The 26,116-nt window shown below is 41.1% G+C and overlaps 3 protein-coding genes across 3 annotated transcripts; all 3 read right to left on the bottom strand.

Annotated features, from left to right (window-relative positions):
• Positions 1-25: 25 nt before the first annotated feature.
• LOC311492542 (proepiregulin-like) lies at positions 26-7,135 on the bottom strand. The gene is made up of 5 exons (XM_084550832.1): positions 7,012-7,135; positions 3,871-3,960; positions 2,793-2,919; positions 2,545-2,691; positions 26-2,133 (listed from the first exon to the last, which is right to left on the bottom strand). Exons 1-5 carry the CDS (start codon positions 7,049-7,051, stop codon positions 2,067-2,069), a joined length of 471 nt encoding a protein of 156 aa, XP_084406958.1. The 5' UTR covers positions 7,052-7,135; the 3' UTR covers positions 26-2,066.
• A 1,314-nt stretch (positions 7,136-8,449) lies between these two features.
• On the bottom strand, positions 8,450-10,394 carry epgn (epithelial mitogen homolog (mouse)). Its single transcript, XM_084551065.1, has 5 exons — positions 10,085-10,394; positions 9,770-9,883; positions 9,335-9,431; positions 9,068-9,220; positions 8,450-8,933 (listed from the first exon to the last, which is right to left on the bottom strand). Exons 1-5 carry the CDS (start codon positions 10,116-10,118, stop codon positions 8,879-8,881), a joined length of 453 nt encoding a protein of 150 aa, XP_084407191.1. The 5' UTR covers positions 10,119-10,394; the 3' UTR covers positions 8,450-8,878.
• Positions 10,395-12,512: 2,118 nt separating this feature from the next.
• Positions 12,513-25,942, bottom strand: LOC311492699 (bifunctional methylenetetrahydrofolate dehydrogenase/cyclohydrolase 2, mitochondrial-like). Its single transcript, XM_084551063.1, has 8 exons — positions 25,576-25,942; positions 23,486-23,670; positions 23,162-23,284; positions 22,811-22,963; positions 20,613-20,720; positions 15,869-15,961; positions 13,180-13,305; positions 12,513-12,986 (listed from the first exon to the last, which is right to left on the bottom strand). The coding sequence occupies exons 1-8, from the start codon at positions 25,716-25,718 to the stop codon at positions 12,871-12,873; spliced, it is 1,047 nt and encodes a 348-aa protein (XP_084407189.1). The 5' UTR covers positions 25,719-25,942; the 3' UTR covers positions 12,513-12,870.
• Between the last annotated feature and the right edge of the window lie 174 nt (positions 25,943-26,116).

Below are 26,116 nucleotides of genomic sequence, written 5' to 3'. Positions count from 1 at the left end.
TAGGTCTAATTACCATGAATAGTATTGTAAGTGATGAATTAAGTAACAAGGCGCAAGAACGTCATGGAAATCATCAGGAGAGGTTGTTAGGATGCATATTCAGCTTTTAAGAAGCACTTTCAGTAAAAGAAGAACAGTTTAATGTAACATACATTTAGATGGTAATTCACTTTTAGTTACGATATAAGGATACTCTCTAGATTAACAATGTATTATTGGGTGCAAATAATGGAAAAGGAACAAAAGTATTGTAAGATTCATTCATTTTTTGTAACTGCTTGTCCTCTGGAGGGTCACAGGGCGAGAGGCGGGGTACACCCTGGACAGGTGGCCAGTCTGTCGCAGGGCTAACACAAACAGATAGACAACCATTCACACTCACACCTACGGCCAATTTAGAATCACCAATTAACCTAACGAGCTTTGGACGGTGGGAGGAAATCAGAGAACCTGGAGAGAACCCACACAGACACAGGGGGAACATGCAAACTACAGAACCTTCCTGCTGTGAGTCGGTGCAATTACAGTGTATGTACAATTGTATTTGTGCACCAAGGCCACGTTTTATTCTGCAGGGACATGCAAAACTCAAGAAGAACCAATAAAACATTATTAGAATATAACGCTTTCTACCAGTCGGTAAATGTGGCTTTAGAGAGGTTGTCAGGAAGCTTCACCTTCAGCTTTTATACGAAGGAGCAATAGTTCAACATGATGCTCACATTTGGAAGATGGTTCACTTTTACTCATTGAGTAATGGGACTCTGTAGACCTACACTGAAATTAAATACTGAATGCAGGGAGTGAAGTGGTGTTGTCAACTTGACACTTGATTAAAGAAAAACTCATGTAAACACACATTAATACAGTTTCAAAAGCAGAGTTTGGGTCTTAAACCCAAACTCAGCATTTAAATGAAAAGGAGCCGCAAATCTGAAATGCACTCATATTTTATTAGACATGTACAGCTAACATTGCCATGGACAGAATGTCATGTTCTTTTTTTTTTGTAAAAAAGCGATCATCTCGTTCTTCCGTGCGTTCTTTAAAGAGAACCATGCACGGAGAACAATGCGAGAAATGCAAAGGAATGCAAAGCCTGCACCCTTATCATATGAAGGCATTGAAACATACAGGAGTGGAATAAAATAAAATAAAAAACAAAATTCAAGTTGTCGTCGTTGTTTTCAGCAGTAACAGAGACAAGAATCCAGTGTGCACGTTAATACTTTAAAATAAATTATGCAAATGAAAATACTTTCTAACCCGACATCCGTTATATAACTGTTATACTCCAGTCTGACCAGTCTGAGGGCAGTCGTGACGACAATAGAGTTTTTCTGTTACATATTTATAGCTGCAAATGGCAAAATCTGACAATAAATAAAGGTTCCCAGCAGAAATGCTAACTTTAAATTAAATTATTAAAGTTTAAAGAACAATACAACTGTGTAAAACTGAATTGTAGTCATTCAGAATACATAAGGCAGGTAGATGAAGGCTTGAGAATTATTATTATTATTATTATTATTTATCTCAGAGGCTTGTTTAAAAGATGTTACTGAGGTCGGGGCTTCTTGCGCATGAACACGAGGCCTAAATTTCATTTTTTAAAAATCCCAAAAATTTCACCAAGGCTCGAATTTCATAAGGCATGAATCACCGCAGGTTGCTGCAGTTTCATCTGCCCGTCCTCACCCCTCGTGTTTTGTTCACTCTCCATTATCACGTGGGTGGTTTCACCCACTGAAACCCTTTCTGTGCGTCTCACTATTCATCTTTTCAAACTGAGTGTAACAGGTGCCGAAACCTTAGAACCAGTGCAGCTGGAAAACAATCGCGCCGCACACAAAGCTGTTTCTTTTTTTAACATTTTAATCTCTAAAGGTGATCTCCCTGCTTGACGTCCTGTTCTGCGAGAGGGAACAATCCAGTAAACCAGCCGCCGAGTGTAAACCTGTCGGGAAACATTGTGGTATGTGGAACTTTTCGCGTAAGAAAATAAGGAGATATCCGGGTCTGTCTGGTCCAGCGGTGGATGCGGCGAGCGCGGGTGGGGGGGCGCTTTAAACAGTCTGGACTCCTTTGTAGCCCTGCCGCTTCTGCTTACGTGTGAATCTGTTTTTCTTATACCTGCACAAACAGCACACGTTAGTTTAGCTGACTTCAGAAGACACTCATCAAACCCACACTGCGACTTTAATGTCCAAAGAAATCGCAGTCTGCATCTGTGTGTTTTGACGTGCCTCTGCATGAATCACGGCTCTGGGGAAAGCCTGTGTGTCATGCATTGCTTGATTTGACGTAAAAGGTCGACCTACAGGTGTCACGCAATGAAAGGGATCACCCTCACGGTCTGTGATCAGGCTTTATTCAGCCGATTATGCGGGCCACCTCGAATAAATCAGCAAAATGCCATAGAGGCAAACTGAATCAGGGCATTTTTAAGTATCATCCCTACGATAATGGCATTTATAATCATTGCTGTAAATTTGAACAGTAACAGTGTTTGCTGCCCTCTATCAAATTCCACTCAAGCCTTACCATTTGCAGAAGAAGTACAGAGCTCCAGCCATGCCAACAATCAGCAGGATCACGCAGAAAATGACAAAAACGATTTGCTCCTCGCCCAGCGGCTGAAAGACGAGCTCCACGTTGGCGCACCGGGCCCCGTAGAAGCCGCTCTCACACCTGCAACACAAGCAAAAAAAAAAAAGTGTCCCGGTGAAGAAGAGCGCCCTCGCCCACCCACCCTCTCACGCTCCAAAATGTTGTTGACTCGGGGAACCTACTTGCAGTGGTGCTCGTTGATGTCCACCAGCAGCATGCACTTGCCGTTGTTCAGGCAGAAGTTGTCGAACGTGCTGTCGCAGCTCTGAGTCGACCGCTTCGCCACATGGTGGAGCTCTTCTCCCTGCTCTGAAACACCGGCAGAGACGTGCAGTTGGAGACTTTAAATTCACTCGGCCTCCCTCAGATTTACTGCATGCATGCATCTAGATAGCTGCACTGCTTCAGCTGTGTTTGCGTTGGTCTATTTTGGCGGTAATAACAGAGCAGACATTATGATTTGATGTTTGCAGGATCGGTAGCTTGGCCTTTTGCACCTTAGCCGGACAGTTTTCAGGAGAGACAGACTGAAAGTAATGGAGCGGGGGGGGGGGGGGGGTGACATGCAGCAAAGGGCACAGACCGAAATCAAACCTGTCCCACTGCAGTAAGGACAGTCACCTCAGTTTTTAGGCGGAGTTTCTTTTCTTTTTTAAGTAAAAATGTCCAGTATTTGATTGTAAAATGCACCAATTCACTGCTGCTCTCCACAACCTTAGATTTTTTTAGCAGTATTACGTTGTCTCATGGTTTATACAATTGCAGGACAAAAAAAAGGGGAAAAAATAACAAAAACTAAACTTATTTTATCCACGAAACGTCATACAAAAACGTCAAACATCCCCTGTGTGATTACACGGTGTCCAAGGAGACATCCTCACGCCCTGATTTGTCCGAACAACACTCCCAAAACCCAAAGACATGCCCTATTGCAGTCGAATGGGAGAGTAACAGCTAAACATCCTCACACACTTTAGCAGCCCAACGTAATTTGTATAAGTAGCTAAAAATGTTCCACTGTTAACAATGTGTGCGGTTAATCCCGCCTCACTGATTCACTTCATATCCTTTGTGTTCGGCTTGCCATGGCAAAGTGTCTGCTCTACGTCTGTAATCTACATTGTTGGTTGATTTTACAGCTCATTAAATGCCGAATTCATCACTGTCCAGCACACAATAAGCAGTCGTCAGGCGGTGAAACCCCTTCGTATTTGCTTTGAAACAAACTAGGAATTAAATGTGAACTGTCCGGGTGAATACCTGCAGATGGAGGAGGGCTGTCGGCGGTTAGAAGCAGCAGTCTGGGTGAGACGCTCCTGGTGAGCACGTACGGCCAAATCAGCATGAGACCTGTTAAAAAAAAAGAAAAATCGCATCATTTACATTGGATTTAAAGCTTTTTCTAAAGTTTTGAGTTCTTCTAGACTGGGAGAACGGAACAACCTCCCCATCTGCAAAGTTTTTGTGGCGGAAAGTTGGTCTGGAGTCGCTCCCGCTGGAAACTGATTATGCTCCAGCAAAGATTCAACCAAAAGGACGTAAAAGTAACAGCAGCGTAGTCACCTGAGCGCTGTGGAGTTGAACTGTTTAGAGGCCGCTATAGCATCTGCTGTTAAAGATATTGACAGCGAATTATCCTATATAAGGGCGACCTTTTAATATGTCACGTTGTTTGTTGCTCTGATCGGTTGTAGGACTATCCAGTTGTGTGCAGAGCCATTTTTATTGGTTGAAATACATCCCATAATGAAATCCTAACTGAGGCCAGGCATGACCCAAACCTCAGATTACCTTACAACCCCCACAGAGCTTTGGTTTCCCATCATTTTGTTCCGTTTAAAGCAAACATTTGACCTCAGGTTTACGTAGCTGTGAGCTTCTCCCTCTTCCCATTCTGTCACTTGGATCGTTTTAGGTGCGTGGAAATCTAAAACAATCCAATCCTTTAACAATTTGGAGGAATACATTTAAAATGTTATCCTCTTTGACCTCATTTCAGGGTAAATTTCAGGGAACTGTATTTCTAAAATCTAGACAATTGTTTTATTTGCTTATATAACATGATGTGGGCGACAGAAGGTTGCTGTCATGATAAAATCTAAAACTGAGGCAAGTTTTTATTTATTTTTTTAACAGAACTAGACAGTAGTCCAAGTACATTTTGAACATTTCATAAAACATAAATATCTGAGGTGGAAAAAAAAACAAAAAAAACAAAACATTGCTTGAGGAGAACAGTCTGCCTCCCTGCCAGTTTTTAGGACGTGACGTGGTGTGGCTTGCGCTGCCTGTACCGGCCTGCACAACTTTTATAAAGTTGCAGACGCCCACATTCCAGCAGACAGGACAGAAAAACACACAAATCTGGGTGCAAGATGTGTCAACTGGTTATGAATCTGGTTCTACTCGCTGTGAGATCCAGGCCATCTCGGCCTTTCTTGCTCCTGCCTGTTTGCGTGTGTTGTTATGGTTTTCAGTGAGAGAACTCTAAGCTGGTTGTTGGGTGTTTCTGACACGGCAAAGCAACATCTCTCTAATACTTATTATTCCAGCTCCTTTATATGCTTAGCCAGTGAGTCACTCTCTCAACTGGTAACGGTAACTCTTTGATTCTGACAGATGCTCAACTGGTTTTTCCTTTTAAAATAAAAGCACTCCAGTCTGGGAGCCACTGGAAATCTTTAATGCATGTGACTCACATGATCGAGGGCAGTGAAAGGAGGAACGATTATCAGTGGCAAAGCCCAGCACGTCTGGAGGGGTTTATTTTATTGTATTTATACAGTATATAACTGCAGCCAATAAGCCAATGAGGTAAAAGTATTCCCCATTTTTCTAATGACCCCCTCAGATTCATCTAGTGACCCCATGGAGGATCCCAAACCCTAGGTTGAGAACCACTGGACTAAAATACTGCATGAAGTTGGATTTTAAGTGTTTGAAAACTAAATTCACCTGAACCAGCTACATTATTAACAATCCAATAATCTCATATGGAAAATAAATAAATAAATAAAACTGTCGAGTATTTCAAAAGCTTCTATATTTAAAGAGTTTTTCTTTTTTCTCAGCTCTGGTTTGTTTACTTAACCAAAAGATCTTGGGAATCCCTCTACAGAGTTCACACATTGTTTCCTTCTCGACATTTCGCAAATAAGGAATGAACCCGAGTGTGCCAGTGACAGATTTGATCAGACAACTCACGCTTTCAAATAATAATAAAAAAAGGCTTTGGTTCAGGGTTTAATTCCCAACTTCCTTCACAGAACCTCAGGCGCAGGGTTCAGCATCATTAACGCCTCAACCCCCACATCCGGCTCAGAGGCTTCTTCTCCATTTCTGAAGTTACTCATAGCTGGCTGTCTACCCGGTGACGACGGATCTACTGACTGACGCAATAAGTGATAAATGCTCACAAAGCAAAAGTTTACTTTAAAAAAAAAAAAACTTTTGTAAATGTATTACCTATGGATCTGAACTGGAACATTTTAGATGGTGCGTTTAGTTATATACTGCTTGAAATTAAAAGAAAATCATAGTTCTCAGTCTGGATTTGATGCATATGGTTGAGAAATGTTGACGTGCTGTATGTTAGACATTTGTATTTGACATTAGCAGCATCTTTTAGATATTTTCAAGTTCAAAACACACGAAGAAAATTAAGTTACAGGAGTCATATTCCTTGTATGTGCACATATTTGGCCATTAAAGCTGATTCTGATTCTGATTCTGAAATACTTCAAGACAAATAGAGGTTCTGCAACCACAATTAGCGCACAGGTCACAGTAGAAACAGTAGCATATAGAATAAAAGCACGCAAGAGAGAGAAATATTATTTACCTTTGAATGGTATAACATAATATTGAAGGTAAACTCTATTGCACTCTGCAAAAACTCTAATATAAGGAGATTACTGATGTCTGAAAGAGTTTAGAGCAAGTTTAAAGCTGCATGATATAAATACTCAAGGAAAATATCACATTGACAATATACTAAATCTTTCCTACTCGTTCTAACAAGGTCAAATAAACCTTTAAAAGTAAAATTTAAAGTTGGACAAAAACAATTTTCTCATGCTATAAAGATACCTACAAAACACATCCCTGTATGTCATATTTAATAGATCATAGCTTCAAATAGCTTACATGAAGTGGAGCCATTAAAAATCTTTAATCTAAAATCTTAAAAGTAAGGAGTCAGTGAAGCTGTTAATTATGCTAATCAGGCTCATTAACCTCGAACCCAAGTTTCTGACCTGATTTCCGCTCTGGGTGTCGACACGTGAACCGTGCCATCCCTAATCGACGCGTCTATGATTCCGACACAGACAACACGAACGCGTGACCCAGGTATAACGATAGGAAAGGGAAAACAAAATAAAATAAATAAACAAACTTTACCGATGAGTGAGAGGATCGCTGAAGTTCTGCCGTTCCCCATTTCGGAGCTCGCTGGCTGACGGGAGGATCGGTGGGTGCGCAGGACGAGACGCTCTCTGGAGCAGAAGACGACTTCCGACGCGTCAGCGGGACAGCGAGGTAAAAGGTAAAAAGGTGGAGGAGACGCGGAAACCTGTGGGCTCGCTCCTGTGGTCTGGGTGTGGTTGACACATCGCTGTAATTTAGGTAATTTCACACTTCAAAGACAAAAAAAAAAAAAAAAAAAAAAAAAGGCAGACCCTGTAGGCAGTTTAAAATAATAATAATAATATTAATAATAAATCCTGTATCCATAGAGATCCTCCACCCATTTTATAACAGATACACAGTGGTGATAATAAAAGTAAAGTAAGTAAGTAACATATTTCAAGTGTAAAATGTCAGTACTTATGTGCTTATACTTTATAACTTTACTTTTACATATTATACTGAATGATCCCTGTGTACGACAGAAGCCCCTGTCTCTGGATATTGTTTTAGTTTTCTGCAATCTGTGTCAATTCATTGTACCATATCATGTTACAGACTGATCCTAAACTCCAAATACCTTAAAAATACATCACAGTACAGGTGGAGGAATGCATCACAGATACCTGCATCCATCCGCTTGTTTTCTCAGCGTGTTCAGATCGCAGTCTCAGATTAAATGTTTCTGTGCTCGCCTCATTCAGTTTTCACGTGTCATCCAGTCAGTATGAAACCACAACGTGTCATCGTCCTTGCGGTTGCTGCTACAGCTGTTGCTGCATGTTTCATCTTTTACATCTCTAACTTTGTGAGGAAATGTGGTTTAACTGAGGTCTTTTTGGAGCCTTTGAGGCTTCACATCTTTTTTTTTCTTCTTTTTACAGTCTGTGTCTGTGGATGACTCAAGTATACATAAGACTTGGCCACTTGGTGTTAATATGAAAGATTGTGCATATTTATAATTTGAAAGTGTGTTCACATTTCGCCCACAAAACAATCCAACAACTCATTCTTTTTACATAAAGTATTCACCAAAAAATATTGGATAAAATTTTGTGTTAGCCCTGCCATAGACTGGTGACCTGTCCAGGGTGTACCCCCGCCTCTCACCCGATGACAGCTGGGATAGGCTCCAGCACCCCCCCTAAACTTGCTGACCTTTTCTTCTAATGACCCCTCAAATCCGTCTTGTGACCCCTTGGGGGACCCCAAACCCTAGGTTGAGAACCACTAGTCTAAAAATACTGCATGTAGTTGTATATCAAGTGTTTGAAAACTAAATTCACCTGAACCAGCTACATTATTAACAATCTAATAATCTCATATGGAAAAACAAGCCTGCTGACTATTTAAAATGCACGGCTTTTACCAGTTTTTCTCAGCGCTGGTTCGTTTCCCCAGATGTGTGTTCACATTTTACCCACAAAAACAGTCCAACAACTCGCTCTTTTTTTCATAAATTTATTACAAAACTTTAAATAAATTGAAAACTACAATAACTTACATATTATAATATTAAAATAAATATTGGCCGTACATTTATGCACTCACATTCTTTAAAGGGACGGAAACGTGGTTGACATTTGAGCCTTTTAAACATAAATACCAGGTCTATCAGAGTTTGACGTTTCCTCGTCCGGATGTCCTCTTATCACAAATTGCAAAGTGTTTTTTTTTTTTATTATTATTATTATTTTAGTGTGCATCACTTGAAAAGTCTAATTATCTCGGTTGCTTTTTCAGATCAGTGATTAGTCAATTAGACAGTACAGTGAAATGAAATGTGATGGCTTATGTTGTTTTCCAGCGGTGACAATGCTGGAAACGGTGAAGATGATGAGGAGGAAGAGTTTTGCGGAGGTCACACTGAGGTCTCGGATGGTGCAGATTTTATTAGCGGAGCCGATTTTACACACCTGGAAACAAACAAGCGAAAGACATCAGAATTAGAACTCCAGCATATTTTCAGTTAAATGCCAAAAATTTAATTTTAAATCTGGAGACCGGACATTTTTTCATACCACAGAGCATCACACTGAGAGATACTCACCTTTTATGGATCACGCAGAAAATTACAATGGCCAGGATTAAGAGCAGCATGACTACAGCCAAAATGATGCCGATCATTTTCTCAAAGTCAGGCCCAACCGTGGTTCGTTCGCTGGTGAGCATGCAGCGTGGCCCGATGTACGAAGACGTGCAGCTGCAGGTCAGACAGATGAACAGTGGGTAAATAACAACCAGCATGGGCACATACAGAATTGTGTCTGTTAGTGTGTATGTGTGTGTATGTGTGTTACAAGACTTTGGGGCTTACATGCAAAATGGTTTCTCGTTGTCTTGGGGGTACACGCACGTGCCTCCGTTGGCGCAGAATGCATCATGTTCACTTCCACACGGTTTGTGCATACTGTCTGCAGAAAGAGAAGCATGCAAAACATATCAGTTCATTCATTCTCAAACATATGGAGCCCATTATTTATCAACTGACTAATCCATAAATTAAGTGTGTAGAACCGACAGATAAATGATAAAACAACGATGAAAGTAAATGATGGTTTTATTGTTCATTTGAGTCTTATTAAATATGTTTCACTTGTGACAAGAGGAGAGGATTCATTCATTCATTCATTAATAAACTGATCATTGATCATTAGCCCAACAGTGTTTTCCAATCAGACTTTTTGTTCCTGTTTAACTGACTATGCCATGACATGTGTCTCGACACAAAGCCCAGACTGCAGACACTCACTATTCACGGGTGAATCTGTCGGAGGCGCTGCTGTGGTTTGGAGGTCATTAGTCACCTCTTCAGATCGTCCTGCGGTGGCCAGGAGAAGCAGCACCGCCACCGATGAGAGGAAGGCTGGAAAACGTGGAGGGAAACGACAGAAAGTAGAATTCAGATTATCAGCTTGACAGTTTCTGCAGCAAAGCTTCTCTTATTTATCAGCTTGGTGCAGCATTAATTATTCTACGTTGATACACAAAAACACAACAATTCTATAATTAAAACCTAAAAGTTAAAGTTTTTTAACTTTAAGATGAGTTTAAGTAAACCCCTTACCTTTCTTCAGGTATGTCTGTGTTTGTGTCGTCATCCTGTCTTCTAGTTAAGGTCCGCTCTGCTCCTTTTGCAGCATACCCAACAACAGATTTCTGCTGCGCTTATATACCGTGCTCCTGATTTTCACAGCCAATCAATGAGCTGGAGGTTCTACGAAAAATGAAAGGCATTTCCTCCTCAGAAAAAAAAAAAGGATTTATTTGCATTACTTGTTCTGACACTTGTGCGTGCAGAGACAGCGTCCAAAGCTTGATAATGGTGTTGGTGGGGGCCCGTGATTACCCACAGGATCTTCATATGTGGTTTCTTCTTCAGAAGGGCCCACGCAGGCCCTCTTGGCAGGTTGACAGTTTCACTCAAGTCGTCACAGATCCTTTGTAGTTGCTTCATGCGTTGTGAAATCCTGTTTCTTCAGAGATGTGGATAAAAAAAAAATAAATGTAATTTTGGAAAGTTTGTTTGTGGTTTCCTGCTTCTTACATATACAGTGTGGATAGCAGGTGGACAGAAGAGAAATATGCTATTATGATATATTAAAAATAAAGAAATCTAAAGACACGAATGTTCTGGAGCGGTCAAAGCCCAGACCTCGATCCAATACATAAGCCAAAAAGAGAATCAAAAAAGCCAAATTACCATATATTGATCATTAATTCTATTTATAAAAGCAAGAAAAGGGCAAAACATTCAATACTTTTCATATGCACTGTTTGCATTACAGGTGAGACAGTCTATAAAGATGAACCTCACCCCATCAATTGTTAGTCTCTTTTATAGTCTCCACTTTGGAGTTCATCAGCTGTAATTAATAGTTTTAGAAATGATGGACCACCTTTAGCTTTGATTACAGCACACATTCGCTGTGGCATTGTTTCGATAAGCTTCTGCAATCACCAGATTTATTTCCATCCAGTGTTGCATTAATTTTTCACCAAGATCTTTTATTGATGATGGGAGAGTCTGACCACTGCACAAAGCCTTCTCCAGCACATCCCAAAGATTCTCAATGGGGTTAAGGTCTGGACTCTGTGGTGGCCAATCCATGTGTGAAAATGATGTCTCATGTTCCCTGAACCACTCTTTCACAATCTGAGCCCCATGAATCCTGGCATTGTCATCTTGGAATATGCCCGTGAACATCAGGGAAGAAAAATAGGTCATTCAGTATATTCAGGTAGTCAGCTGACCTCATTCTTTGGGCACATAATGTTGCTGCACCTAGACCTGAGCAACTGCAGCAACCCCAGATCATAGCACTGCTTGGCTTGTACAGTAGACACTAGGCATGATGGGTGCATCACTTCATCTGCCTCTCTTCTTACCCTGATGCCCCCATCACTCTGGAACAGGGTAAATCTGGACTCATCAGACCACATGACCTTCTTCCATTGCTCCAGAGTCCAATCTTTATGCTCCCTAGCAAATTGAAGCCTTTTTTCCTGGTTAGCCTCACTGATTAGTGGCTTTCTTAAGGCTACACAGCTGTTCAGTCCCAATCCCTTGAGTTCCCTTCACATTGTACGTGTGGAAATGCTCTTACTTTCACTATTAAACATAGCCCTGAGTTCTACTGTTGTTTTTCTTTGATTTGTTTTCACCAAATGTTTAAATGATCGCCGATCACGATCAATCAGGATGTTTTTACGACCACATTTCCTCCTCGAAGACGATGGTTCCCCACTATCCTTCCAGTTTTAATAATGCGTTGGACAGTTCTTAACCTAATTTTAGTAGTTTCTACAATCTCCTTAGATGTTTTCTCTGCTTGATGCATGCCAATGATTTGACCCTTCTCAAACAGACTAACATATTTTCTACGACCACAGGATGTGTCTTTAGACATGGTTGTTTAAGAAATGAGAAGCTACTCATTGCATCAGTTGGGGTTAAATAACTTGTTGCCAGCTGCAAGATAATCACCCATGCAGTAATTATCCAATAGGAGGCTCGTACCTATTTGCTTAATTAAATCCAGGTGGCAACTTTTTTTGGGCCATAGTGAGAAATGAATGAAACAGAAAACATTTAACAATATTACTAAATATATAATCCTTTATCCTCTGAAACTCTCTTGGTTTAAAGTTGTGTAAGCCGTTTTATATTTTGGCATAATTGCAAATTTTTTTTATTTTTTTGATGCGTCAAAAGGCGTCAAAGCCTGAGGCAAAATTCTCAGGTTTTATTTATTTATTCATTTGGTTTCAGCACTCTCCATTTTAGTTTCCACAGTCAAATCACAGTTTATTCTTTAATACTGGGAGTTTGCAGACAAACCCTTGAGGTGCATACCCCATGGCCACAATGCTCACGGCTCAGTTCGAGCCAGTGAACTGTGTTGCATGTTTACGCTCGTCTCTTTACAGCGCCACCGATCCAATAAATGCACAAAACTCCGTAAATCAGAAGAAAACACTTCAATAGACTGTAGTACTGTCACACAACTTTTTTTTTTTTTTTTTTTTTATTATCATCCCTTTTCCAGTGAATCTGGAATGCTCAAAATGAACCAAACCGAGTTCAGTAGAAAAAATAGCAATCTAAATTCATAAAAAGTGGAATCTGAAATAAATACCTTAAATAAATAAATAACAAACAACATAAACTCCGTACATATTATCAAGTAAGTTTTCCCAGCAGGTATGGAGTCTTCAAATTTATGGATGTTGAAACAAAAGTGTGTTGTTTGGCAGAGAGTCTGTGTTTGTGTGTCTAAATGAATGTCTGCAAATGTGTGTGTTTGTTCTGTATATCACTCATTAAAAGAAATGACTTAATACTGTTTGTGTTCAATGCATCAGTGCATTTCTGGCAGCAGTCACAGTGTTTTTCATCAGCATGGCAACAGTCATTGGACCAACACCTCCGGGAACAGGTGTGATGAAACCCGCTTTCTCCTTCACTCCTGCAACGAGTCAAACAATCAACTTGGTGTTAAGTAACATTTATTCTTCCAATTTTTTTCCGCCCCAAGAAACACAGTGAATATTTACATGTAGACCTGTTTTATTTTTCTGGAACTACATCACATGCGGTAAAATCACCCCGGAACATAAATCACATTTTATCTGTCCAAATTGACATTTAAATTAGTTTACCTTCAAAGTCCACATCGCCAATGAGCCGGAGTTTCCCCGTGTTTGGGTCCTTGATGCGATTTATGCCCACGTCGATGACCGCTGCGCCCTCTTTGACCATATCTGCCGTGATCAGCCTGGGAACACCTCCACACAAACCAAGGATATGGTCCAGATGATTACCCAGAAACCACCAATAAAATTCCTACTGGTACAGGTGCTCCGGTTCAACTTAAGGTCAATACACCTAAGAGGTCAACGTAAGAGGAGGCCTGAGGCCAAACACAGTTGGTACAAAGCCAATAAAAGTTCCACCTGAGCCCAAGTGTGTGGGTCTGTGTCAGGCTGCATCCTGCTGGGGATGACTGCTGCCATCAAGGAGTGTCATTGCTATGGGGTGGGGGTGCCTGGTCTGGTCTAGGTGGGTGCTACATGTCTAAGTAATATCCACATAAATGAATGCCAGGTCCAAAAGTTTCCCAGCAGAACATTGTATTTTTACAAGATGCTCAATATTATTTACTTCTCCTGCCAGTGGTCATAATGTTATGCCTAATTGGTGTTGTTTTTAAAGAGCTAGATGTTCGTTTATTCAGATACGTCACCAGGTATCGACCACAACATACACACAATCTGGGACTGCTCCTTGTCCCAAAATGACGACCAGAAAATGTGTTGTATACTTTATTGTGGCCTTGTTTTCTAGTAGTACATCACATGAAGAAGAATCCTGATATTAAAACTAGATACTTACTGATTCAAGATCAGATCATAAAGCAGGACACTAAGGCACTTTTCATGTCAGTTAATATTCTAATCTGTGCTGCCTATACCCAAATGTGCAATTCATTTTTAATCTTGAAGTCTGTGGCAATGAGGTAGTTGGACTTTGCACATCGCACATTTCTTCTGTAGAATACATGGTTAGCAACACTTATTTCAAATAAAGATTAGAAATATTGAGAAACTGACTCTTTAACCCCAGGATCTGCTCAAGCAGAAGCTACCTGCTGATTTGACTGATACAACCCACACTGGAAGCTTCAAACCTCACGAACTATCTCACGACTGAAAGACAACTCCTAAGCTGACATGAACACATAATAGTTTCAGGTCCATTAAATTCGCCCCTTTGGGCAAAAGAACTTAAGGAGGAAATGAGTCGTGAAAAGCTATGTGAGGTGATTTTGACGGCTGCAGACCTTTAAGAGAAAAAAAACACGTCTGGTCGAGTGGATGAAAAGCCTCCGCAGCCGTTAGGACGCTCCGTTTTCAGCCACCATCATGAGGACAGACAAAGGCTGCGTGGGCTCCATTAAGTTGTTACATCAAAACCACCGAACAGAAAGCCGCCTTTTCCTTCCTGTAGTCGTTCTTGTCTTCTTTTTCTAATAACAGGCTCTGCAGTGGAAATTACCACCTCACCTTGGACTTGAAAGGCAGCATATCAAAGAAAAGAGACCGTACCTCAGCTGACTGTCACAGAGGAAGGAAATAATTAGGCATTGTATATTTACAGCCCACGTTAAAATGAGCAGCCAGGAAACGGTTAATTTGAACTCTTCAGTCTTAAATTAAATTAATTATAGCTTATAAAGAATGCGACCAACAATGGAGTCCAAGTACAGTATTGCTCATAGACACCAAAGGAGCAAATGCTAACCGCAAACTACATGCTGACTCTGATTTCCATCTATTTGCAATTAATGTAACTTCCTCAACAAGTTCGTTGTCAGCACATATTTGACAAATTCTTTTGAGGAAGTGACATGAAATTCAGCGTGCAGTTGCTTGTATCCAGAAAGAATAAATAAATGCAACACATCCTTCCCAGAAAGTCACGATGAGTCATCAGTAAAAGCCCATTCATTTTCAGTGGCGTGCAGCTTGGCAGAATCGCAACCCTGAATTGACTGATGGTGACACATTCCAGGTGATCGCTATCTGTATCGTGTATCAGGAGAAGCCGAAATTTTTGACGACATATGGGAGTCAAATTCCACGTAAATGTACAGAAATGCCACGGTTAGTAAGTCAGATTACAACACAACCAGTTCAAGTAAGGGCTGGTTTACAATATTTCCCAACTGACAACTGCAATTCCAGGCATCTTGCATTAATTCCTTTCTAGGCCAGTTCCAGCTTAATGAAGACACCTGACATTAAGGAATGCACACACACACACCCACACACACACACACACACATGCACGGTGACTTGCATTTGAACCGATTGCGCTGCTCATTATCCAATTAGAACAGACCACGTTTATATTATTTTATGACCTTGCCAACCTCAGAAATCTTCCAAATTTAAAATCCACCACAAACACTGGCCATAGATTTACTGGTCAAAATTTTAGAAAATATTGCTGGATACAAATTAAATTATACTAGATGTGAACTATTTGTTTAATCAGGAACTATATTAGCAATCAATGAAATACTAACTGAAGCCAAAGGAGAAAACACCAACATTCATTCATCAGCAAGTCATTAAAAACAATGATGGTAACGCATTCTTAATCCAATCATTCAACAATGGTTGAACATGGCGCCCTACAGCTCACAGCCATGTTGTGAAAGAAATATTTGAATTATAAACTAATTTGAAAGACTTTTCTCTATCAGATACGTCACCCTGGTAGAGTTGTCTTAAATTGTGAAGAAGAGACATGCACGTGTCTTATAGTTGTCCTATGTGTAATTACCTGCAGCTGCAATAATGATATCAGCCAGGCTGGTCAGCTCTTTCAGACGTTCCTTCGGCGTACATCTGTGGGCAATGGTTACTGTGGCATCACCTGAGAGGAAAAACAGCCTTGGTTCAGCCAAATAACAAATCAAAAAGAATCACAGACGTCTCGATGAAAGATTTCTTTTAGGTCTACGTCCTCCTGAAGAAGCAGCGTCTCTGAAAAATGCTGAGGGAGATCGTTAAGCTGTCAAACAGCGACATGTCTTTCTGGGTTTCCTGAGGCACAAAGACCCTCCCTTCATTTACTGTCATCCTCACTTGTTTAAAGGACCAGGAGCATGCAGTCTGCCTACTGTAAATCACAGTGCGGTAACAGGTCTATAGGTTGTGCTGGAGGGACTGTGGGATGGTGGGAGACTTCACTCATATATTTTGTGAATGTAGCATAAAATTGGACAAGTTGGACAAGTGTGAAAAGAGAAATTATAAGGCTTCCATACACTGGGTATTTGCTGATGAACATATAGACAGGGATTTATGGTATTTTCTGAAAGTTCTTCTTTTAATAGGGAGGAAATTTCTTCTTTAAAGGCATAAACCTTCAGAGAAAAAGATAGAGTAAATAATGTTCGAATGTAAAATTACCACCAGATAACTGACACCAAATAAAGTCGTCTAAATATGGGCATCGACTAGACTCTAAACACCCCCTGATATTTATCTAGTAATTTATATAGCGGCTTATGAATTTATTAAATTTATTTTATACAGTTTTTGTTTGGGTTTAGTTTTATTATCTTGTCTTAGTTTGTACCTTGTACCGTTAGTTTAAAGTGGGTTGTACCATAGACTAAACATATCAGTAAAGAAGGTGTTGATATACACGGACTAATAAGCGGTTTATGCTTCTGTTTTAAGTTGACGCAGAGGCTATGGCGACAATGCAGACACCTATGAAGTATAAATTCCGCTTAAGGGCAAGTATATCTGTACATTTCCATTTTTATTTTTCACTTTATTTGTTTGACTCATTTCAGGAGGCGACACTGGCTACGTTTACACAAACAACATCTCTTAAGGCTGATTGAAATCACTCCAATCGGAGATTCCAACGAAAGTGTTTACATAGACGCCGAAGAAAATGATCTAACAACATATTTGTGTTGACATGACCCAAAACGCCAATGGGAATAAGACTTTGTTGACACGCAGATAGTGGTTCTGCGTGCACAGAAAGATTCAAATTATTTCAGCCTGAAAGAAACGATTAGATCAAGCTTGTACACGCTGTTCAGGCTCTAATGTTTTCTTGGAAAAGGTCTACATCGGCTCTCTCAACCTGACTCAAAATCAGGTCAGTCTTCTCTGACTGAGCCATTTTTATTCTGATCGGGCAATAATTCTGATTATTAGCGGGATACTAGCGTAGTCAGTCATTTGCCTCTGATGCACTTGGTTGGCGCCACAGGTTTGAAGGCACGTAACAAAAAAATAAACCTACTGAATGTAATTTGAGTTGCTATGGGCGATTCTGGGACAAGCTCTGTAGGTGTGGAACGAGATAAAAAGGTATCCCACAAGGATAGGATTCTGAGAAGATAAGAAAGAGAGGGCAGGGAAGGCAAGTCGCAGCACATCAGAAGCTTAGATCGCATACCTGATGAAATGTGTGTGCGCCTTGTATTACTAGTGTTGTATGAACATAAATCTGCTTACACGGCCGTATTTTGGAGGTTTGACTCCCCATTGGTGACAGAAAACATGTATTTGCAGGAGACTGGGACTTGTTTTTAGCATCATAACCTTTTTATTGTGCATATGCAGTAATTATGCAGATTACAGGCCACGTTCTCAATGATGATGAAAGTCTGACATGATAAACGAGGATTTAAATCATATACAGTTTGGGCTTTTCTTCTATCGCATATATCTGTAGCTATAGTTTGACCAGATTTGACATTTCAGCATTCTGTGTCTGAGTAAGAACATGGCTGTCTTATCAAAGCAACCTAGTGTTGGCAGCTAAAGTTGCAAATAACAAAATTTTATTTATTTTTTTTTTTATCTAAAGGCTTCATAGGGAGTGTGGATACTGGTGGGTACTAGGGGTTGTACCAACTAGTCGACTTAACTGCTGTGCCATGACGCTTTAAGCAGGAAGTCAACTAGTCGCCAATCACGTGACAGTAACAACATGGATGCCTCCTAGAAGACAGGTGAAGAGCCCAGTGGGTCATTGCAGCAACTATCAGCAGTTCATCAAGTGTGGGGAAATACTTCACTAAAGATGAAACCCATTCTGCCGTGACATGCAAAATATGTAAGTCCATCCTGAAATACAGCAAAAGTATTACTTCAATGTGCACTCATCTGAAAAAGCATCCGCTAACGCTAGCAGAGGAACGGTCCAAATCCTCTAGACAGAAGTCAATTAACAACTCCACCAAACGCCCTGCGGTAACAGAGACAAGGATTTGCTGGTGGATTTCATTGTTTAAAGTTATCAGACCTTTAGCTGCTTTACATGGAAAAGGCTTCTGAGAAATACCGCATTTTTATTTTTTAATCCCAGCTACATTATCCTGTGTTGCAACAGGCTGTGAAGTACTATTAAACGCTATTGATGGTGCCGATTTATATAGGCTATACATATCTGCAGCGCACAGTATTGATAAGCTCATGTGTTTAGGTTCAGTTCTGTTGTGTTATATTAGCTGACATTGTCGCTGTCGTTGTAGAGCGTGTTTTTTTGTCCTTGATGTCAGTGAATGCACCACATGAGAGACAGAAGTTACAATAGAGCTAAGAGTTTGCCGAGCGAGAGCCACAGATTAGAAATGACAGGCTGATGGTGTTCATGGTGCTGGCGTGGGCTACGGCCGACAGTAGTTTGTGTTCAAGCTTCAATAAACTTGCAGAAAAGCCTCCGCAGCTCCTTTTGTGTGAGACGCGAGAATATAGGTTTCATTGTTGTAAAGCATTACTTTCTACTGTGTTTTTAAGTGTGAGGTCATCAACTAGTTGACGTCAACACAACTTACACCACGTATTAGTCGACTTTAAAGAAAAAATCGGAAGTCGTTCAACCCTTTGTGTGTACAAGCTTATAAGCCTATATGATGCCTGTGTTGGGAAATGCAGTGCCAGGTAATTCCAAAGTTGCGTTCTTTCATCTTTTTCAGATTCAGAGGACAAGATTTAAGCTGGAGAATTGTGTACAGTCACTGAGGGTAATCTTGCTGAGAGATAAGCACCTTATGATCTCACCTACCCGCTTGTGATGTAATTGTGATTTCTACATGTGTTCGTTACACGGGATGCGACAACTTGGATAAACCGTTACAGAGCAATGCGTCACGAGTAATTCAAGTTTAAAGTCCCTTTCCCCACCCTGTTCAGTTCCAGAATATGAATCACTGATACAGGTATTTCATCCCACTTTCACTGGAATTTTTTCAGTCCCTCACTAAACCTGGAGTTCTCCAACCAGGAAATGTCACATTAGAATAAACAAAACAAAAATAGAAATAAGGAGAAGGCAGAAGCCATGTACTTTTTAAACAGCAGCTACGTTGGCTGCTTTGTGGGTTGTTTCTCTGCAGTACGTGCCATTTGCTCTAAAGTGCAAGACACGTTTAAATAAAGGGTGTCCACATCCTAATTTCTTGTGTAAAGGATGGCATGACAAGGAGATGATGGCGCCAGCTGTTCTTAAGTCGAAACTCGAGTTTTACTCATTCTTGAATTGCAACACACAAACAGGTTCTTAAGCAGATTAGACGCTACTAAATATTTATACCCAGTAACGGCCAGGTGCTGCAAAGCTAATTCAATCAACCCATAAAATAACGCAGTCATAGATGGAAGCAAAATGAGTTTCGAATAAAGTACCTCATCTACAACTAAATGCTTTTTGATAATAATGTAAATCTCAAAAATCTTTCACAAAAATAACATGACACAGTTTCCAACCAGGTGCTTTACACACTGCTAACATCTTTACAATTCGTAGGTTCCAACCGTGCAACACATTTCAATAAAATCCCAGTTTGAAACTAGCTGTAGACATATTTACTAAGGACTTAGGAAGGCCTTTATGTTTAAATTTTGTAATTTAAGAATAGCTGTTGCAGCCTAATGCAGGTTTTGTTTTCCTACAGGCTTCAACTTCTCTTCACGCTCTGCCAAACATTCTTGGGAATGCCTGGCTGACATTTGAGGCATTTGATAGCCAAGCTTGTTGAGACTGCCACTGACTGGGTTTGGATGCTACAGCTTCTATAACAAAAGCATCTAAAATCTGTGGCAATGCCCTTAAAACAAACATCCTCATTGGAACAAATAAAATATGTCTCATCCTATGCCTTAATGATGAGTATTGGGTGGGCTAGAGCAGCTATGACTCAAAATTATGGTCAAACAAATCATGTTGCTTCACCCAAATCCCATCCCTTCTTCCTGCACCCTTATATGGATTTTTTTTAGTGCTGCACACAGCCCTCGCCCTGTGCTTTTCCTCTATACACTCCCTGGGTTTTTCCTCTTCAGGAAGGCATGCATCAGCACTTTTTTTTGTTTGATTAAAAAGGTGAGGAGTCAATAAAGCCTTCAATTATTGGTCATATCTGGGCAAAGGTTCAAAGAATGAAATTAACGTCAGAGAAAGCCCAGATGGTGCAATACCATCTTCTTGCAAAGAGCAGCAGGCCATTGTTATCACAGTGCTGACACATGCACGTGCACACACACTCCCTTACCTCCGGGGCGTTCGTGGTTGCGATCAGTGTGCAGCAACATTGCAATGGGCATTCCAACATTTTTGGAGCGGCCAGCAACCAGGACATTCCTTCCCACTGTTTCAATACCTGCACAAACACATTTCAAGGGGGGAGACAAGGGAGATAAATTATTGCTGTTAGGTAAACACATTATACGGAAATGAACAAAAATGGCGTAGAGAGAGCCCAAGCAGTATTTCACTGCTCAGTGATCAGACAGGCATGCAGTTGTTATTCTACCAGCTGCACCACAGCATCCCAAACATTGCTACATCTGTTGACACAAAAATCATCAGTGATTGTGGGTAAAATCACAGTTTGTAATATGTGGATGTTTGTTTTGTAAAACGATTATTCAAACCACATCTGACTTTTTTTTTTTTTTTTTTTTTTGTGCATACACCGATCAGGCATAACATTATGACCAGCGTCAGGGGAAGTAAATATCACTGAATTGACCATCTTGTGACAATTCAATGTTCTGCTGGGAAACTTTTGGACCTGGCATAAATTGGTGTGGATGTTACTTACACATGTAGCACCCACCTAGACCAGACCAGGCACCACCACCCAATGACACATAGCAATGACACTCCTTGATGGCATCAGCCACCCCAAGCAGGATGCAGCCTGACGCAGGCAGACACACACAAAGACGCTTTAGGAACAACTAATTTTTGCCAGAATAAATCGCTAAAAACTTGCATTTAGTGTTCACTCGGTTTGTCTTTGTTTTATATTAAATTTAGTCTGAATATCTGATACAGTTCAGTATGAGATACACGTAATAAAAAGAAAAAGAAAGGAGGGAGCCAAACTGTTAACATTTATTTAATACAACAAATGATTTCAATATTACCATTTTGCTCCGTCTAAACCCCGATTTCAAGGTATGGCATGGTAAGACATCCATCTCGTGGGTTTATTCCACTGCTATCAATACTGCCTGTAGTGTTCATCAGTGATGAGAGTTGTGTATTTGCCCAAGTATGAGCATTTGAAATATCCCAGTCATTCAGATAGATAAGCAGCTTAAGCACAGCGACCTTCACCCTACCATTCTCATCACATTCTACAAAGGGACTGTAGAAATGTTCTTAAGCAAATTCAACACTGTGTGCAACAGGAAATTGCAGACATGTTGTGATAGATGAAAGGGAAATTAACTTTCAATTAACTTGAACTTGCTCACTTCTCCATGGTTCTTATTATTAACACAAATATGATCATTCAAAAAAGCATTGTGAAGCTGATTTTTGGTAAAGGGTCTTGTTCCTCACATAGGTATGACTAGCTGGGTCGTCCCACGCCATTACCACTCCTTGGGGGGCCTGCCCTATAATTTCACCGCTGAAAGGGTGTACATGGTCTGCTTAGGTAGTTGTATGTGTCAAAGTAACATCTGTACAAATGATAGGACTCAAGGTCTTTCAGCAGAACATTGCCCCAAGCATCAGAGAAAACGTGATTCATCAGATCAGGCCACCAGCTTCCATCGTGCCTTTTGTCCAGTTCTGAAGCTCACGCGGCCATTGTCAGTGCTTTCACCTGTGGACGGGGTTTAGCATGGTCTCCTAGCTATGCAGCCTCATCAAAAACAAAAAAAACTGATGCTCTGACACCTTTCTATCAGAACCATCATGAACTTTTGTCAGCAATTTGAGCTACTGTAGCTTGGCTGTTGTATCAGACCACACAGGAAAGCCTTCGCTCCCCATGTGCATCAGTGAGCCTTAGTCACCCATGACCCTGTCACCAGGTCATTGCATTTCCTTCCTTGGACCACTTTTGATAAGTACTGACCGACCACTGCTGGGCAGCAACACCCCACAAGAGCTGTGACCAGTTTCCTGGCCATCACAATTTAGCCCTTATCAAAGCTGGTCAACTCTTTCCACTTGCCCATTTTTCCTGCTTCTAACATCAACTTTAAGGAGAAAATCTCACTTACTGCCTAATATTTCCCACCCACTGACAGGCTAATATTTGCCATTTTTGCAGGTGAACATTTTGGGGTATTTGAATACTTAAACAACAGAATTTTCTGTTAAAAGTCTGTTAAATGTTGTATTATTAATGCCATGATGTCTCCGTTTGATTAGTTTCACAGAGCTTTAATGCCCTCTAGGGGATAATTTGTGTACAGCATCTAAAAAATAAAATTTGGTGGTTTTTACCTGCTCTTTTGATGATCTCCCAGACGGCTGCAGGTGTTGCAGGCACCATTGATCTCTGGTCCAGGCACAGTTTCCCAATATTCACAATATGGAAGCCGTCCACATCCTTCTCTGGAGCAATGGCGTTACATACCGCTCGCTCATTGATGTGCTCTGATGACAGGAGGAAGTCGAACAAATAACTTTAGGTTATTCAAAAGCCCATGACTTCAGACCTCCTATTAAGCGTCATCATCAGTGTTTACATATCACATATAAAAAGTTCTACTTTATCTATATACACTCAAGATCAAGACAAATTGCTGTCACCAGCGACCATTGGCTAACTTAGTCAACTTTGTTTTTGCTTACCAGGTAGCGGCAACTGCACCAGGAGGCCACTGACCCTCCAGTCACGGTTCATCTTGTCAATCAACTCCAGCAGCTCCTCCTGGGACACTGAGCTGGGACGCACCACTGTGTCACTGGAAATACCTGGGGAGTGGATACACATCGTGGATCTTCAAAATGCTGCCAAGTGCATTTTGAATGACATTACAATATACTACTTTAGTTTGCTTATGGAAAATGTGTTAATTCATCTGCATCTCTATGTTTAAAAATGTAAACTGTTGGATCTATGCTACATGATTTTATATGCAGTGTTCAGGAATGTGTGCGATGCTCATATCTGACCCAGGATGCTGGCTGCTCGGGTCTTGTTCCTCACATAGGTACGACTGGCCGGGTCGTCCCCCACTAATACCACTCCTAGGTGGGGTCTCATGTTGCCCTGAGCGACCAGCTCCTCCACATCACGCTGGATTTCTCTGTGAAGCTGACGAGCCAGCTCTGTTCCAGAAATCACCACAGCAGCATGCCTGGAGAGAGAAGTTGGAAAGATTCAAATGAATATTAGACTGAAAGACACAAAGTTGGGTCATTGGATGAGAGGTAGGGTACACCCTGGACAGGTTGCCAGACAGACAACCATTCACACTCAAACCTACAGCTAATTTAGAATCACCAATTAACCTAACGAGCATGTCTTTGGAAGGACCGGGAGCCTTGTTGCTGCGAGGCATCAGTGCTAACTACCACACCACTGTGATGTCCAACTAGTTTGATCATGAACTGATTTACTTGATCGATTCATTGACCAAAACCTTGTTATGTTTTTGTAGATTGATCACTCGGCTACTATGTTCAGTAATTTAATAGCATAATAACCTATAAATATAATTATAGAGAAATAAGTTTCCATTTGATTTAGTGCAAACTAGTATGTTTACATTTGACGAACTATCCTAAACCTGAGTTTTCTTAAGGAAAAAAAAAAAAAGTGCAAATTTGGCGCATTGCTGCCATCTGCTGTTTAGTTCTGGGTCTCTATGCTGTGTTACATATACACTGCCTGGCCAAAACAAAAGTCGCCACCAGAACAGAAAGGTCACACACTCTAATATTTCGTTGGACTGCTCTGTGGCATTGCTTCAATAAGCTTCTACAATGTCACCAGATTTATTTCCATCCAGTGTTGCATTCATTTTTCACCAAGATCTTGTATTGATGATGGGAGAGTCTGACCACTGCACAAAGCCTTCTCCAGCACATCCCAAAGATTCTCAGTGGGGTTAAGGTCTGGACTCTGTGGTGGCCAATCCGTGTGTGAAAATGATGTCTCATGCTCCCTGAACCACTCTTTCACAATTTGAGCCCCATGAATCCTGGCATTGTCATCTTGGAATATGCCCGTGAACATCAGGGAAGAAAAAAATCCATTGATGGAATAACCTGGTCATTCAGTATATTCAGGTAGTCAGCTGACCTCATTCTTTGGGCAACATAATGTTGCTGAACCTAGACCTGAGCAACTGCAGCAACCCCAGATCATAGCACTGTCCCCACAGGCTTGTACAGTAGCCACTAGGCATGATGGGTGCATCACTTCATCTGCCTCTCTTCTTACCCTGATGCGATGGTTCCCCACTATCCTTCCAGTTTTTAATAATGCGTTGGACAGTTTTTAACCTAATTTTAGTAGTTTCTTCAATCTCCTTAGATTTTTTTCTCTGTTTGATGCATGCCAATGATTTGACCCTTCTCAAACAGACTAACATCTTTTCCATGACCACGGGCTGTGTCTTTAGACATGGTTGTTTAATGAGAAGCTACTCATTGCATCAGCTGGGGTTAAATAACGTGTTGCCAGCTGAAAGATCCAAAAGGAGGTAGTGTAGATTAAACTCTTACTACAACAGCGACCCTTAGTGGACAAATCAGGAATAGGTGCCAATTTTATTTGGAAAAGAAAATAATTTTCGCACTTTGCAGACTCAAACGGTTTTTCTCCTGTATGTGTGACACCCCCTCTAGTTACTATGGTAACCAATTAGCGTTACTCTTCTCCGGTCTGTGTTAACAGGTCTCTCTAAATGGCTGCAGTATAACATCATTATGAGCGCTGGTTGGTTTCAGCCAACAACCACACCAGTGCTCCGTGCTGATAAGCGATAAGCTCAAAGCGAAACTGCGGCGACTTGTGCAGTGTTGACACGTTTGTAGAAAACGCACCGTCCGCTTAATTAGATTTGCAATTTCCATCCTATTTAAAAAAAGGTACTAAACATGCCCCTGTCAATCATCAATCACTGACACGTGACAGCACCGACACGCCTTCACCGGCACCGGAGCGTCGCTCATCCCTCCGTGAAGTAAGACCGTATATTAACAGACAGCGAGAGAGAATTAAATAAGCGGTGTTTTCAGGCGAAGTGCCGCTTTACCTCGTCGCCGACAGGTGTAGGTTTCTCCTTTGACTCTCGCATTTTCTGTGCATCCGCAATTTGGCCCGGCAGCACTGTTGGTGGATCATTAACGAGCTACAGATCCTGAAGGAGGAGCGTAGCGGTGAAACAGAGGCCGCCATGTTTTTGTGTGCGTCGTAGTAGAGCGTGTGTACGTCGTGCGTGCGTGCGTGCCCGAAAGAGATGGAGGGGAGGGGCTTAAGGAAGCACAGCTGATGAATGAGTATTACTGCACATGGCTGTGGTTAAAGCTGAGGACACGCTACCAGATTCTTTTTTACCCACGATTCCCAGTTGGGAAAAGTCTGCACCAGTCTGCACTAGCTGGGGACAGTCGACGCAAAAATCTGTTAGTGTGTGAGGGGAACAGACCCGACCATGTTTGAATTTTTTGACCCGAATCAAGGGCGCAGTCGGGTAGTGTGAACTGATTACCGACCCAACTGCAAACACCCACTAGCCAATGAAAAGGAAAATGCCGTCACAAGACAGTACATTTATTTATACTGTGTTTTATCTG

Source organism: Chelon labrosus (assembly GCF_963514085.1).
Source record: "Chelon labrosus genome assembly, chromosome: 9".
NCBI classification, from domain to species: Eukaryota; Metazoa; Chordata; class Actinopteri; order Mugiliformes; family Mugilidae; genus Chelon; species Chelon labrosus.
The sequence above is the reverse complement of the archived record's forward strand: the minus strand, read 5'-3'. Positions and strand labels throughout refer to the sequence as shown.